This window comes from Aquarana catesbeiana, linkage group LG02, assembly GCF_042186555.1.
Source record: "Aquarana catesbeiana isolate 2022-GZ linkage group LG02, ASM4218655v1, whole genome shotgun sequence".
Lineage (NCBI taxonomy): Eukaryota > Metazoa > Chordata > Amphibia > Anura > Ranidae > Aquarana > Aquarana catesbeiana.
In genome coordinates this window covers 630472419-630489645 of record NC_133325.1, presented here as the reverse complement: position 1 = coordinate 630489645, position 17227 = coordinate 630472419, and the positions used below count along the sequence as shown (strand labels likewise).

Here is a 17227-nt window from a genome sequence, read left to right as displayed (position 1 = left end):
AATTACAATTCTTCTGGGCATTAGCAGATGTGCCAGTTCTTCTGCGGGCTGTTCTCTGACAGAAGGTATCAGAGTGGGGGGGGATAATAAGTGAGCCTGTTGACCTAAAGTCTATACATTGAATTATGATAATTAAAGATTGCTGAGATAAGATAATTTAAACATACATATAATATGTTGGCGTAACCCTGGCTCCTAAGCTAAATACATTTGAAAAAAGTGATGGAAGCAGTGGTCTCTACTGAGGTCCAACACATCCCCTGCTAGAGTTCTCAAAGTAGGGAGCATGAGCTTTGCTGAATGGAAAGCTCAAGCTTTAATTCAGCAGGGGGCACAATGAACCTTTTCAGAGAGATTACTGCTTCCACACAGAGAATTGTTTTCTAAAGATAAACCAACTGTAAGACGTTGCATCCATTATTAATGCGTCGGTAGTGTATATAGCTGATTTAAAGTTAAATTGTATTTAAACTCTGAATTTTGATGCTTCAAAGGGTCAAAGCTTGTGTTGTCTATATGTACAGATCTGAAGGCAACCACGGGTTTTGTTTGCTCTTTTTTATTTTAAGGTGAGGGCATCCCTTCAGGAATTACAGGAAAGGGAGTACAATGTATAGAAATCCATAAAATATACAAACATGGTACTAATGATGTAATAGATAACAGGACTGTTGGTACAGAACCAGCATCCTCCCTAAGAAATATTACAGCTTTACTTATTAGCACTCAGGGCTGGTAGCAGTTTCCAACTCCACATTTTTTTGTGGTTGTTTTATTTAAGTTGGTTCTATGGTTAATAAAATTCAGATAGGGCCTTGTAGAGATTAACTCAACCATAAACTTGGTTTATTCATAATTAAAGGAAGAAGTTGGCAACCTTCACTGGGAGGGGTATATTGCAAATAGGTAAGTACAATTTAAGTTTGGATCTGAAAATGCTCTGTGCAGATAACAGTGCAAATTGTTAAGTCATAGTATGAGACAAGACTGAGGAAATTTGACTATGTACTGACAAATATACATGGAAGTTTTATGTAGTATTAGTTATTCTGGTGCAAAATGCTAATTTAACTTGCCTCCTATGTATCATTTAAATATCTAATATACAGCAGCAGAGAGCCTCATAGACATCCTCGCAGAATGAACATCTGTAGTGAAATTGATGCTGATTTGTTATACACATATGATAAACCCTGACAAAAAAATAAGAATAAATAACAAATAAAAAAGGATACAATACATACAGTAGTGATATGTAGAAATTAAATTGCAGCAATAAGCGTAATTTCTTTAAAATTATGCTTGATGCTAGCAACACACTGCATAGACTGATTGTGATTTGCTAAACTGCAATGATTTGCACAAATTGATTCACTAGAGAAGCAAAGGATCTGGACAATCATGAATCCCCATGGCTGAGAAATCTGATTTGCAAACTTTGTAGCTGACTGGGTGAACATACAAGGGCATGTTTAAAAAGTGCAAATGCATTTGTTCATGTTGCATCTCTAGAATTAAAAATCAGTTCTGCCAGGAAATAACAATGTGCTTCTAAAACCTGATATGCAATATTTTTTTTCTCAGTTTCTGTTGTCAGGTTTGCATATATTGATCTGCCAAATGTCAGTGTTTTTATTTTTTTAATTAACCAAATGCGTATGGCTGACACATGCTTTGTACACCAGAACTATGAGCTTGTAAATCCTTTGAGGGCTGTAAGTGTCATTCTGCCACCAGCCTGTATCCCCTCAGCACCAGACAGATGTTTCAAGAAGGGTCCCTGAGGAAAATGAGCCCCAAATAAAAATTACTACTTTATGTACCTTATAAATGCAGTATATATATATATATATATATATATATATATATATATATATATATATATATATATATATATATATTTTTTTTTTTTTATGAAGTTTACTTGCTTCCCTAGTATGATTCTCCTCCTCTTTTAAAATATATTAAGTAGGATAACACTCTGCTAATTGACAATGGAATAAAAAAAAATGTAACTGAATGTTAACAGTGCCACTCCTATGTGACATTATTATCCTAAAATTCTATAACAACTTTTCAAAAAGTACATAAAAAGTATGAGGTCTGGTTCTTCCTTATTAGACCTTATGTGGTTTAGGGTGCCCTTAAAGCGGGGGTCCACCTATCTATCATTTTTTATTTTTTTTTTGAGTTCATTCACAAACTTTTCTTCTCAGCATTACATACTCACATATTGTGTGTAATATGTCCGCCTGTGTCAGATTTCGTCGGAAAGAATAACTTATATTATTCACTGCAGGCGGTTTCCATCTTCATTGTGGGCATTTGAAGCCCACAAGCATTTATTTCCTGGATGTGGTGAATGCTGTGCTCCCAGCATTCACCGCTCGTTCCCGCACATGCTCAGTGGCATCCTGGGAAGCCTGAGACTAGCTCCTAGGAGTCTGGGAGAGGCTAGAAACACGCCTACTCCCATGGGAGGAGAACCAGGAAGTGCAAAGAAGAATAGAAAAATAAAAGGTAATTACGGCAATTTAAATTTTTTTAAACGGCATGTCAGCATCTAGGCAAGGAAGAGAATACATACAGATATTGTTCAAAATTTGGGTGGAACCCCGCTTTAATTCACTTCAGGTCACCAAGTAGGCAGAAAGCCTGAATTTATTTGTAGAGTGTGCTTCTTGGGTAAGGAAAATGCACTGACACTTTGCCATAGATGAAAGTAAACTGGTAATAGCTTGTTTTCTCTTGAACAAATAGTTTTTACTGGTGAAGCAAACCACTGCTTTTTGGTGAGACCTAACTTAGGAATTACAAACTCTGAGTTCTGATTAATATCAATTTTTGATTACTACTACTAAATATCTGTGACCATCACCCAATTATGTATATCCTAATCTTTCCAGACCATATCTTTTGAATCAAATAATAAGCAGCAGCAGCTGGCCTGATTTGTTAATATATCGCCAACTCTAGGATCTTTTCGTCATGATAACAACCCTAACTGCACTGCAAAAACTCTGATGTTGCAATATTGTAACTTATAAATGATACATTTTTGTTCTTCTTTTGCATTTTAGAGCTGATGTACACAGTTGAACTTGCTGGAGGCCTGGGAGCCATTCTTCTGCTGCTTGTGTGTCTGGTCACTATCTATAAATGTTACAAGATTGAACTCATGCTTTTTTATAGAAATCATTTTGGCACTGAGGAACTTGATGGTGGTAAGGAATTATTCATATTTTTTTTTTAATTATTCGTAATAATAGGAAATACTAATTGCATTACAGCAAAATTGTCATTTTACAGTACAGTGGAATTAAATAACATAATTACTTTCCAATTTTAATTATTTTTCTCAAAAACATTGCGATGAAATGTTAAATTAACAAATCTATCTTCTTGGATCTAAATGAGAAATGGAGGCAAAACATGAAATATAGTAATGAATATGGCACAAAAATAGCTATTTATCAATCTCTGTTGTTTACTTACTTATTTTGTTTGCAATTTCATTGTATGTCAGAAAAAAATGCCCCATTTCAACGTAAAGGATAAATTCACCTGTAGTGACATGAAACATGTTACTAAAACAGCAGACACAACCCGATCCCCCATCGCCCTGATCCCCCATTGTCACAGTGGGTGGGGGATCCTTTCCCCATACCTGCTGTCAAAATGCATAAGACAACTCCAAGCACCCAGCCATGTCATTCATTTACCTGCAAAACATGTGCATTCAATATTTTTTTAATATCCTTTTTCAATATCCTTTTCTAACAACTTTAAAAATAGTTCTCAGTGTGGGACATCTTTACCATCTACAGAGTCAACTGAAAAATGTTTCAGCAGTAGGAATCCTTACTTGTTGTTGTTTGCAAATCCATCTTTAGAACTTATTTTAACATCTAAGTGAACCTATAGACACTCAAAGGAGAGAAATTGCAGCAGCATCCTAAGCATTAAAGTACTTTTACTTAATTATTTATTTAACAATTTTTTCCACAATATAAGGTGCACAAGAATATGGACCTGGGTCACAGAGCAGAAGTTTTAGGATATGAAAATTGAGGTGCAATCATACATACAGTTTTGTCATGATAATTTTGTCTAACAGTTAAGCATTAAAGAAGTAGGGAATCCACTACTATCTGATGTGTGATGGTCCTCTGGTAGCTGTGATATGATACTGTGCTGTATCATGAGTGAAGAAAAGGTAGAGGGGTGTTTACAAAGGGAAAGATTAAGCTGGGGTGTGTATGGGAAAGGTATTGTAAATATGGTGAGATGTGGGTGGAAATGGGAAAAGAAAAAAAAAGAGAATTGGAAATGTGTGCTAAGATAGGCACTGAATTAGTGACAAGTTATACAGACTGTAGTCGATAGGCAACATACATGAAATACATTTTCATAGATTATGCTCAGATTTATCAATGATGATTATGGACCCATGGTGCGTGAAACCGCTATGAGATCGAATTGTCTCTGTTTAGTGAGAACCTGACCTGAGAAGTCTTGTACTCTCTGCAGACAGACTCATCAGTCAGGATGCTATTGGTCTATAACAGGGGTCTTTAATTAAAATTCATAGAGGTCCAGTCAGTAGAATTTCCTAATGGCAGAGGTCTGAATCTCATGTTTGTGCTATAACACATCATAGCCCCCTTTACATCATAGTCTGCTCTTTACATCAGTGTCCTCAGCCCCTCCTTCACATCACAGCCACCCTTAACATCACAGTCTCCCTTTACATCAGTGTTTGCAGTTCCTCTTGAGGGCCAGTTCACACCTAAATTCCTGTGAATATATATTTATACTTGACAGTGTAGTAAAAACCAGTAACAACTCAGTACTGTCCTTGATACTTATTTTTATTTGCACTAACATACAATTTTTCAGAGCAAGCTTTTGGGGTATGTCCCCTTCTTCAAGGGCTGAGCAGTACAGCTTGTGTTGTGAAAAATTACAGGTTAGTGCAAATAAAAAAAGTTTCACGGACAGTACTCCATAGTTTCTGTCGCAAGTGCACTAATATGGCTATCACCTCAAGTGAAAACCAGTAGAAATACATGTTTTAGGGCTATAGAGTCCTCCATAATCAGGGCTATAACACAAATCCATCAACAAATACTGTTTTTAAAATGCACGAAAAATAAATATGACATAAATGTTTGTAACTGACATCAGTGGTCATAATGGTCATATTTTATATCAATATGCAAATATCAAGTGAGTGTGCAATATATAATAACTATAAAAGAATAAAAATAAATTCAAATGTAAACACAAAATAAATGTACAAAATAACACATGCATGTTTATAAGTAAAACAATAAAAAATAAATAAATAAATAATAATACATGCAATCACAAGTATATTAATAAAAAATAAAAAAAAAAAGAAGAAATTAATGTATACATACATGAACACAAATGTCTACACACATTTAACAATCTTATTTAAAACAAATTAGACTAAAAAACAAAGTATCACCTGAACGGTTTAAATGTACACTGTGGCACAGATTAATTGGTTTAGAATGCCTATTGCCCCAGTCTAAGTGCTGCTGCGCAGGGCATTACATAAAGCCAAGGTAAATATAGGTATTTACTGTATATTAGTCACATTGAAAAATGTTTTTATATGAATACATAGAGTATCTGCATCAACTGGTGTTTTTATATATCTGCCTAAGATTCTGCTTTATTCTATGACCTTTAATATTGATGGATTTTGAATCAAGTGTAATTTTCAGAATGAAAAAAAAAAGAAAATATTATTATGTAGCAGACAGCAATAGAACAAACAATAAAACTAGTTTTAGTCAGTATAGCAGTATCGCGATGTGCAGCTTTGTATCTACAACAGAAACATTAAAATTGTTTTATAATTTCTGACAGATTGCCCCCTACTGGGTTGATGTATTCCCTTTTCTATAAAAACTGTTAAACCATTCTGGTCCTCTCTGTGTTCCCTTAAAGGATACTAAACAATTAACAGCATGGCAGCTTCTCACATTGTGTTGTTTTACTGTTTGTTTGTGTTTATAAATGAGCAGTACAGAGTTTGAATTTTGAAAAGCAAGGGGAAAAAAAGAACAAAAAGAATAAATCATTCACATAGCAGCTTTTGGGAGCAAAGCTGAGTTAATAAAGGGTTTTGTATTTTTTAATACTATGTTATTTGTATTTGTTATCTATATAAGTATACTTTGAAAATATATTTATAAACCTGTAATAACATCTTTATTTTTAGAATTCACTTGTAAATGCAAGGGCTTGGATTTACCTGTAGAAAGTTAGCAAAGTCTTTGGAGATATTTGCAGTAGATGATGGCCATATTACGCTGTGCATGCTATGATAATGCTATGATAATCATATAGAAGCAGATTTCCATCATTTATATCTGAAAGAATAATTAATATTCTAGCTGGGTTATTATCTGTACATAAAGTGAACAGGTGCTTTATACCAACATCTGCTCATAGTACATTTACCTTGTCTGCATTCCTCAATGTTCTGTTCACTCATTAGCTTGTGATAAATGCTGTCAAAACCCAAGTCACAACTCAGGGTTTACATAGGGCTAAGGAATCTCTCTGACTGCATACGACAGTGCTGAGTGCTTGAACAGCCAATTGCCAAGCACCAGAGCTGGCACATGGGAGGAAGGCTAGCGAGTCGCACACTTCCACATACCTGCAAATGCGCAATGTGTGTCTTGTCTGCCCTGAGTCAATAGGGCAGCAGGTGGGTGAAGGGGAAGTAAGTAAAACCAGCTGCAGGCTCCAACATTGAAAGTCATCTTACATGGCAAAAACATGTTCACGTTAAAAAATATATAGATATTCTTTATATATATATATATATATATATATATATATATATATATATATATATATATATATATATATATATATATATATATATATAATCCAAACAAGGGATTGCTGCACAAACCGTATTTATTTTGAAAGCTTCAAAAGGACATCACCACGACATCCATAAAATCAGGCATCCATAATAAACGTTTTCGGGCTATTGTAGATAACATCCTTCATCAGAACATCATGCCTTGGGATCAGGCATGATCTTCTGATGAAGGGCGTTATCTACAATAGCCCGAAAACGGTTATTATGGATGCCTGATTTTATGGATGTCGTGGTGATGTCCTTTTGAAGATTTCAAAATAAATACGGTTTGTGCAGCAATCCCTTGTTTGGATTTTTTCTATGTTGAAGCCTGTGGGAGGGCTTGATTGCTAAGCACGGCCATCTGAGACTGTAGTGCACCTCACCCTTCTGACTATTTATATATATATATATATATATATATATATATATATATATATATATATATATATATATATATATAAATATATCATTTTTTTTTTTTTTTATTGTGTAAAAGTTTTAGGCAGGTGTGAAGAAATGCTGTAAAGTAAGAATGCTTTCAAAATAAATATTTAAATTGTTTATTTTTATCAATTAACAAAACGAGTGAGCGAACAAAGGAAAATTATAAATCAAATCAATATTTGGTGTGACTACCCTTTGGCTTCAAACCAGCATCTATAAATTATACTTACACACAGTTTTTGACAGAAATCAGCAGGTAGGTTGTTCCTAACATCTTGGAGAACTAATCACAGATTTTCTGTGGAAGTAGGCTGCCTCATATCCTTCTGTCTCTTAATGTAGTCCCAGAAAGATTCAATGATGTTGAGACCAGGGCTCTGTGGGTGGCAAACCATCACTTCCAGGATTCCCTGTTCTTCTTTACACTGAAGATAATTCTTATGGCATTGGCTGTATGTTTGTGGTCATTGCCCTGTCCAGAATACATTTGGAGCCAATCACATACCTCCCTGATGGTATGGCATGATGGATAAATATCTGCTTGTATTTCTCAGGCAGTATTTGCTCCTCCTTATATACTGCTTCACACTTCTTCATAAACAGGTGCTGGATGTTTCCTGTTCCTTTTCTGGACTCACATACAGATGGGTTAACACCTTTATGACCAAAGTCTCTGTAGTCAGGTTTTGGAGGTTCTTTCTCACCAAAATGTAACCTGTACCTCCAAATTCTGGATCCCTAATGAGGACTTAACCAATCCAGAGAGTACTGAAAATCACTCCTCTTCTCTCCAGCCAGATTACCCCATACCTCTCACTCTGCATGGGTGCGAACCCCCGAGTGTCTTCAAATGTCCCCTCTTAAAGGGACCACAACCCAAATAGTGGGGTATAAATAAACTTAATATATACTGCATGGGATAGAGCTATCCTGACCATAGCAGAAAACTTTAGAATATGCTCATTACTTAAGTGTTACTAAACCCAGGACCCTACATTCACTATATTTGGTCTCCCACAGTACATAGAACATGCAATTATTTTAGTAAATATAAACTGCTAAATACCTTTTCTCATCATCAGTATACACTGTAGCAGTCTTTTGACTTCTATCAGTGTCTGGCTGAGCACTGGTTAAAGCTTGTAGAAGGAGTTTACATTCTCCTCTGACTCTCACATGAGGCTGCATGGCTCCTCACCCTCTGTCTGGACAGTGCTGATTGGCCCTGTGCTTATCCCATGCAACCTCCCACCCAAAAAACCTCTCTAGCAATACACACCAAACTGAACATGTGCAGAGTGCCTCAAAGGCTCTGTACTATCAGGAGATAGATTGGGTACAGTAAAAGAAGGGGAGGATCAGAGAAGACAGAACCAAACAGTATTTTTCATTTCAATAGATTTTTATTGAGTTTTTTTAAAAAAAAGGTGTGATAAACAGCTATCAGAGGTACATGGCAAATATGTCACACAACACAGCTAAGATGACCACAATATTGAACTATCACCGCTGATAAAGTAGTGGTTGCTTACTCACTGCCACTCCTCTTAAGTAACAGGCTCTGGCCGTAGCCAATAAGAGCATACAAAAATTATTATATCTATCCCAGGGAAAATCACCAGAGTGGATATCCCAGGAATGAAGATAGCTACTAATGGCCAGAGGGGGCAATAAAGAAAGGAGTGAGTAAAAATCAATACCAAATTTTATTAAGTTATCAAAACCACAAAGGTGTATAAAACATATTACTTCCCAAAGGAAGCTGAAGATGATAGGTCTCTGTGAGTAACCATAAAATGGTACACCAAGTGTATAAATTACAGATGTTGTACCGGTGAAACAGACTGACAATACACACAAAATAACAAACAAAGAACATATGCGGTGCAGGCACCTAATAATGACCCACACATGCATAGAAACCCCGCTGGCGAATCGCCAATAATGATAAATTGTCAAGATAATGAATAAATACAGAGGAGACTATGCATGTGTGGCCCCCGGGGGAGCAAAGAGGCTAAATCTGACTATGGTAATGCCACCAAAAATAATTGGGCCACAAAAAATGAACCGTAGGTAAATCAACAAATTGCGCTAAATTAAGGTCCTATTGGGACATGCTAGAGATACTGAAGATCACACAGTTGCATGCGCATGCAGAGGGCATATCCTGAGATTGTAAGAAATCCAAAATAGGACTCATTGTTGGAGTAATATTCAAATAACTGTGGGCATGGATCAAAAACAGTAATTAGTCAGGCTGTGCCAAAGTGACAGTTGTCATTGGAGAGATAGCCTATATCAAAAAATATATTTATGAATAGTGCTGTTCCAAGTTTCTTCTTTGGCCATCACCGATACACAGCTTGCCCTGGCTAAATGTCCATCACAACATACTGTCACTGAACCAGACTCAATCCCCAGGCCACTCAGTTCGTAACTAGCAGAATTCCAATGTTTAAGTACAGTAAAGTATGAGTAAATGTTGCAGTGATAACGTTGATAACGTTACTGCCTTCCTTCCCAGTGCAGGGGTGCTGGCCGTAAGTTCGGACGCTTCAAGGATATAACAGGCTCATCTTATTCCCATCCATCTGTGAGGGGTAGGTTAGCAGGTGCCAGTGGATCTGCCATCCTGGATGTCTACCAGCTCTCTCTTCGTTGGTTGGCTGCGCCACAGCGGTATCTTATAGCAGCTAACAACTTTACTGATAACAGCTTCAGCTGTGTGGGTGGGATGTTTGGCAAAAAGCTTCTCCGCTTCTCTGCTTCCTGAGATGTTCAGGGAATCACCATAGCAGCGTCTGCACACCGCAGTTACGTCAACGTGTTTCGCAATGTCATGTCACGTAGCTTCAACTGGACGTGGAAGGGGCGGACATACACCTCTCCCTTATAGTGCCTCAAGGTGTATTCGCCCCTCCTCCTGTTGTTTCTTTCATTGAAAAGTTTAGCTGGGACAAGCTAAATAGAATCTCGGATAGATGTCTTTCATTTATCGGTTACACATCTATGCTTGCCATGTATTTGTCATAAATACAGATGGCACGCTCTTGTTTAGTGTTATAAAGTATGTTTCTATAATTGGTGGCTCACATCTTGATATTCTAACCCCTTTCAAGCTACATAAACATTAAACATATAAAAACAGACATCAAAGATAAGTCCAAAATATATAAGGATTATATATTCTACTGCAGGTGTCTCAAACTGGCGCCCTCCAGCTGTTGTGAAACTACAAGTCCCATGAGGCATTGCAAGGCTGACAGTTACAAGCATGATGGGACTTGTAGTTGCGCAACAGCTGGAGGGCTACCAATTTGAGACCCCTGTTCTACTGAAAATTGGTATTTCCATCTCCAGATATATGGGGAAAGAGACTGAATTGAGGAGAGGATGAAGTGAATATATAGAGAAAAGAGAGCTGACTGAGGGAGGGGGAGGAAAGCCCTAAGGTCAGATCAATGAAGTTTTATAGATGAAGTTCCACAGGAGTACAGGGGGGGGAAAGAGGGCCTTTTTGCAGTCATGACCCAACAACTTGCTGGGAAAGAGATGAGAGCAAGCACCAATAATAGCTCCAATTAAGCAGGCACTTTTTTAGAGAAAGAGGGGGTGGAGGAAAATTTAACCTGCACCCCTCAGTAAATACTCTACCTCAGAAAAAACAGAAAGGGAACAGGAGACAGAGGGAGAAAAGTCCAAGGCAACGAACGGGAGGCTTGCATACGAGGAGCCAGAACCGTTAAATCTAACACATAATGGCGCCATGTCTAAAGTTGACATGACGGTCATTAATCTATCATCATTCCCCCTCGCCCAAAGACATATCCAACTGCTACAACACGGGATGTCATTCTCACCCGTAAGCTCTATGGATGAATTCACTGTGTATAAAGATGTAGTATTATATCTAAGAAAGGTATTTTTTAGATCATTAGATGGTTCAATAGAAATAGCCAAATCTCGTCTGGATACAGATGACCAAAATGCGATTGACATCCTTAACTCCTTGCTGGAAGAAAACGAGGAGTCAGAGATAATTAGCTCTCCTTCTAGGAGATCAGCAAACTTAAATATAAAATCTACAAAGATGCCATCGCTAGGTAAAAACAGATGGTTAAGTATGTTTCTCGAGATGGTTCAGGCAGATCTAGGTGGGATCTCATGGAAACATCTAGGCCATGATAACCTTACCCGGATAGAACGCCAGGCACTAAAAGAACTTAAAGAAGCCAGACAAGTTATAATCAAAAGAAGTGACAAGGGTGGGAATGTCGTCCTCATGGATGACATGGATTATGAAGCAGAGGCAAAACGCCTCCTGGGAGACACCAACACATACCGTAGACTTGACTATGACCCTTTCCCCAGGGTGGTACAAGAACTGAATAGCAAACTGGATGATGCAGTGGAAGCGGAATTGTTGAAGTGGAATTGTTGACAAAACGAGAATTTGAATATCTGTCTGTAGATGATTTCAATATCCCTACCTTCTACTGTATCCCCAAGGTTCATAAGTCCCTGGAAAAACCACCTGGGAGGCCAATTGTTTCCGCAATCCATGGGCCTTTATATAGAATTGGAAAATACCTAGATTCCCTTCTAAAAGATATGGTGGGTGAACTTAGATCGTATGTACAAGATACACGTCATCTGCTGGCCAGGATTGCGAACCTTGAAATTACAGGGGAGGCATGGTTGGTCAGCATTGACCTAGAATCACTATACACATCAATCCTGCATAATTGTGGAATTGCAGCGGTCAAGGGTTTCCTTGATAGAAGCTTTCCACAATTTGGCCCTCAAAATAAATTTTTAATTGAACTCCTGGAATTTGCCCTTAATAACAACTTTTCCCAATTTGCTTCACGATTTTACCAACAGACTAAAGGCACCTCGATGGGGGCGGCATGGGCACCTGGGAGGAGGAGGATGTTTTCTGTCATTCGGCCACGAGGTACATTGATGACGTGCTGGTCATATGGACGGGCGACATTGACTCTCTTCAGGAGTTCATTAATGAACTTAACGCAAACGAGCGCAACATACATCTGACCTATGCGTACGACCAATTCCAGCTGTCATTTCTGGACCTGACCATCAAACTGGAAAATAGTAGGGTCAGTACATGTACTTACCGAAAACAGACAGCAGTAAACACTCTGCTACAAGCCGATAGCCACCATCCTCCCTGGTTAAAGAATGGAATCCCCACTGGGCAATTTATAAGTATAAAACGCAACTGTTCCAATATCACAGACTTGCGCAGGGAGTCGAAAGATCTGTATGTGAGATTCCGAGAAAGGGGATACTCTCACAGACAGATCCGGAGGGCTAAACGCAAGGCTGCCACATGAACTAGAGAAAGTTTGCTCCTCATGGACCAACAACCAAAGACACAAAAGACAATGGAACCAGGCCCAGTGAGACTTATTACTGCATATGGTGCACAATGGGGCTCAATGCGTAAAGTCCTGGAGAAGAATTGGAGTATTTTAATGAACAACAAAAGCCTGGCAAACATTGTGGGCGACAGGCCCAAAATGGTGGCACGGAGATCCAAGAACTTGGGGGACATCCTCATTCACTCGGAGTTCACCAGATGACAGGATCCCACCTGGCTGTCTGACTACCCGCGGTGTAAGGGGATGTTCCCATGTACAAAATGTCACGTGTGCCCCTTCGTCGAGAGAACTAATGTCTTCAGGGATGCTATGGGGCAAAAGGAATATGAAATTAGGGACCTAATCAATTGTTCCACCACCAAGGTGGTCTATATGATCACCTGCCCCTGCCCCTGCCCCAAAATCTATGTCGGCAAAACAAAAAGGCCCCTTAAGGTTAGGATAGGGGAACACTTAAGGGATATCAGGAAAGAGAAAGAGAGAGTATTGGAAAAGAAGGAGAAAAAGGAGGAGAGACCGGTGGCTAAACATTTTGTACAATTCCACCAGGGTAAAACTGATGGACTGAAGGTAAAAGGCATCTATACCTTAAAGCTACTAGCGAGGAGGGGGGACTTCGACCGCATCCTTCTGCAGAAGGAAAAGTGGTGGATATATACTTTGAAGTCCCTCGTACCTCTAGGTATGAATACTGAATTAAACATGCAACCATTCCTAGATCAATGAAATGTGTCCACATTAATGCATACTTTGCCATTTTCTCCACTTTCTTGCTTTCCTTCTCCCTCTCTGTCTTGCCCCCAGAACTTTCCCCCCTCTTCCTCCTCCTTACTCTCATCTCTTTCCCAGCAAGTTGTTGGGTCATGACTGCCAAAAGGCCCTCTTTTTCCCTCCCCCCCCCTGTACTCCTGTGGAACTTCATATATAAAACTTCATTGATCTGACCTTAGGGCTTCCCTCCCCCTCCCTCTGTCAGCTCTCTTTTCTCTATATATTCACTTCATCCTCTCCTCAATTCAGTCTCTTTCCCCATATATCTGGAGATGGACATACCCATTTCCAGTAGAATATATAATCCTTATATAGTTTGGACTTATCTTTGATGTCTGTTTTTATATGTTTATGTAGCTTGAAAGGGGTTAGAATATCAAGATGTGAGCCGCCAATTATAGAAACATACTTTATGACACTAAACAAGAGCGTGCCATCTGTATTTATGACAAATACATGGCAAGCATAGATGTGTAACAGTTAAATGAAAGACATCTATCCACGCTTCTATTTAGCTTGTCCCAGCTAAACTTTTCAATGAAAGAACCAACAGGAAGAGGGGCGAATACACCTTGAGGCACTATAAGGGAGAGGTGTATGTCCGCCCCTTCCACGTCCAGTTGAAGCTACGTGACATGACATTGCGAAACGCGTCAACGTAACTGCGGTGTGCAGACGCTGCTATGGTTATTCCCTGAACATCTCAGGAAGCGGAGAAGCTTTTTGCCAAACATCCCACCCACACAGCTGAAGCTGTTATCAGTAAAGTTGTTAGCTGCTATAAGATACCGCCGTGGCGTGGCCGACCAACGAACGGAGAGCTGGTAGACATCCAGGATGGCAGATCCACTGGTGCCTGCTAACCTACCCCTCACAGACGGATAGGAATATGATGAGCCTGTTATATCCTTGAAGTGTCCGAACTTACAGCCAGCACCCCTGCACTGGGAAGGAAGGCGGTAACGTTATCACTGCAACATTTACTCATACTTTACTGTACTTAAACATTGAAATTCTGCTAGTTACGAACTGAGTGGCCTGGGGATTGAGTCTCGTTCAGTGACAGTATGTTGTGATGGACATTTAGCCAGGGCAAGCTGTGTATCGGTGATAGTGCTGTTCCAAGAAAAAACTTGGAACAGCACTATTCATAAATATATTTTTTGATATAGGCTATCTCTCCAATGACAACTGTCACTTTGGCACAGCCTGACTAATTACTGTTTTTGATCCACGCCCATAGTTATTTGAACATTACTCTAACAACGAGTCCTATTTTGGATTTCTTACAATCTCAGGATATGCCCTCTGCATGCGCATGCAACTGTGTGATCTTCAGTATCTCTAGCATGTCCCAATAGGACCTTAATTTAGCGCAATTTGTTGATTTACCTAAGGTTCATTTTTTGTGGCCCAATTATTTTTGGTGGCATTACCACAGTCAGATTTAGCCTCTTTGCTCCCCCGGGGGCCACACATGCATAGTCTCCCCTGTATTTATTCATTATCTTGACAATTTATCATTATTGGCGATTTGCCAGCGGGGTTTCTATGCATGTGTGGGTCATTATTAGGTGCCTGCACCGCATATGTTCTTTGTTATTGTGTGTGTGTATTGTCAGTCTATCTGTTTCACCGGTACACCATCTGTAATTTATACACTTGGTGTACCATTTTATGGTTACTCACAGGGTCCTGTCATCTTCAGCTTCCTTTGGGAAGTAATATGTGTTATATACTTTTGTGGTTTTGATAACTTAATAAAATTTGGTATTGATTTTTACTCACTCCTTTCTTTATTGCCCCCTCTGGCCATTAGTAGCTATCTTCATTCCTGAGATATCCACTCTGGTGATTTTCCCTGGGATAGATATAATAATTTTTACATGGCAAATATGGAGTACACAACAACTGCAGCAAAACATGCTGTGTATATTATACATAATCAATGCTTGTACACATAGTGAGGTATGTATTAGCAGACTACAGAATTTTGCCTCTCATTTGCTCTGAGAGAATCTGGAAGACTGAGCAAAAAAGAGGGAAGAAGGGAACAGACAAATGGGGAGGGAAATGCACCAATAAACAAGAATCATATAGCAGAATTATTACAGATATATTGCTTGTACTATTGAGCCCATAAGTTCCAAGCTTTTTGGGTTTTCATGAGGGCTTTCTAAACACATGGAAAGAGCATTTCATGCACGTGGTGGGTTTGGATTAGTTGTATTGAGTTCTCTAATGTGGGGGTGTATTTGATTTCCACAACCTAGTTAACAACAATCTTGCTGCTAGCAAAATGTGGGTAGCTACCAATGCGGAAGTATGGGGTAATGGTTTCAATAGAAAGATTAAGTTGTGCTAATTCTGGTGACAGGGATATTGAAGCATTAAGAAAAAAAGAAGAAAAATAATTGCGCTTAAAAAATATCTAAAATGTGATGAAAAAGCAGCGATATCTAAAATGTGACACAAACACATAACATAAGCAAGAAAAAATTGGATGATTCGCGCTATACAAAATAGTGAATGTGTGGCCAAATAGTCACACCAAAACCACTAAATGCAACCTGTGTAAGTGAATACATAAACCATGTGTGCAATAATATATCACAATCAGTGCAAACAAATGTAAAAAATAAAAAATAAAGTCCAAACAGAATGAATATTTTAGAAAATCATTGTGAATGATTAAAAATAGTCCATAAGAAAAACCCAAAAATAGTGAGATAGCAATCACGGGTTTTTCAACCGCATGGAGCCTCAGATGTGTGGAACCACCACCGACAGTAAGAGCCTGGCCGCTTACCAGAACCCCAGAAGGGCTTTTGAGATCCTAGTGGTCCGAACTTTCTAGGAGCGAAGATGGAAATGGAAACTGGAAGGGACATCAGGTGTTGGGATGGAGATGGATGGGTCCACAGGAAGGGGGCTCAGCCCTCAGCAAAGCAATGTCATCATAGGAAAAAAAGAAAGGGAGGGCTCCCATAGTGTAAAATCTGATAGCAATTTATTTTAGAAAAAAGTATAAACATTAACATGTGAAATAAGACAATCAGCATCATCAGATGGAAGAACAGACTGTGACACCGGCCGGATGACCACAGATAGCTCGTCCTGTTAGATGTACAGCGACAGTGGTAGGTGGCGCGATGTTACCGCTCAGCCCTACGCTGCATTTCGCAAAAAAATGCGTCTTCCAGGGGCAAAGTACCATCATTGCATAATTTGTTGGGTCAATTCCCAGAGGGTATTACAAGGAGTAGCACTGTAGATCATCTTTCAGAGCACGCTGCCATTGGGATTTAGAGCAGTGAGACCCTAGATCGCTCTCCCACTTTAGGAGAGGATTTTATTATTTTTGTTTTCTCTTGAAGGAGATTATAAAAGAGTGAGATTCATTTCATATTGGGGAGAAGGGACTTAAGGTATAACCACGCCTGATTTGGAATCTCTCTTCCAAGGTGGGGTGTGCTAGCAAAACAGTGTGTTATGCGCATACAAGGAAACCGCTCTGAAGGAGCTAATTGAAGGTCCTTCTGTAATCTTGTGATGGGTTTAACGTTCCCATGGTCATATAGATCATCAACATAATTATGAGAGGTTACTAATTAAGTTGGAAGATTTATGTAGGGAATTAGTAGGCACAACATAGATATACTGTAGGTACATTGAGTGGGATTGTAGC

The 17227-nt window shown here is 38.8% G+C and overlaps 1 protein-coding gene across 1 annotated transcript in view; it reads left to right on the top strand.

Moving 5' to 3' along the window:
* The window catches only part of IL1RAPL1 (interleukin 1 receptor accessory protein like 1), a 2301818-nt gene that overhangs the window by 2238058 nt on the left and 46533 nt on the right, over positions 1–17227 (top strand). Inside the window, exon 9 of the mRNA XM_073616428.1 lies at positions 3081–3224. Coding sequence (XP_073472529.1) covers positions 3081–3224 — 144 coding nt within the window. The remainder of the gene's footprint in view (positions 1–3080; positions 3225–17227) is intronic.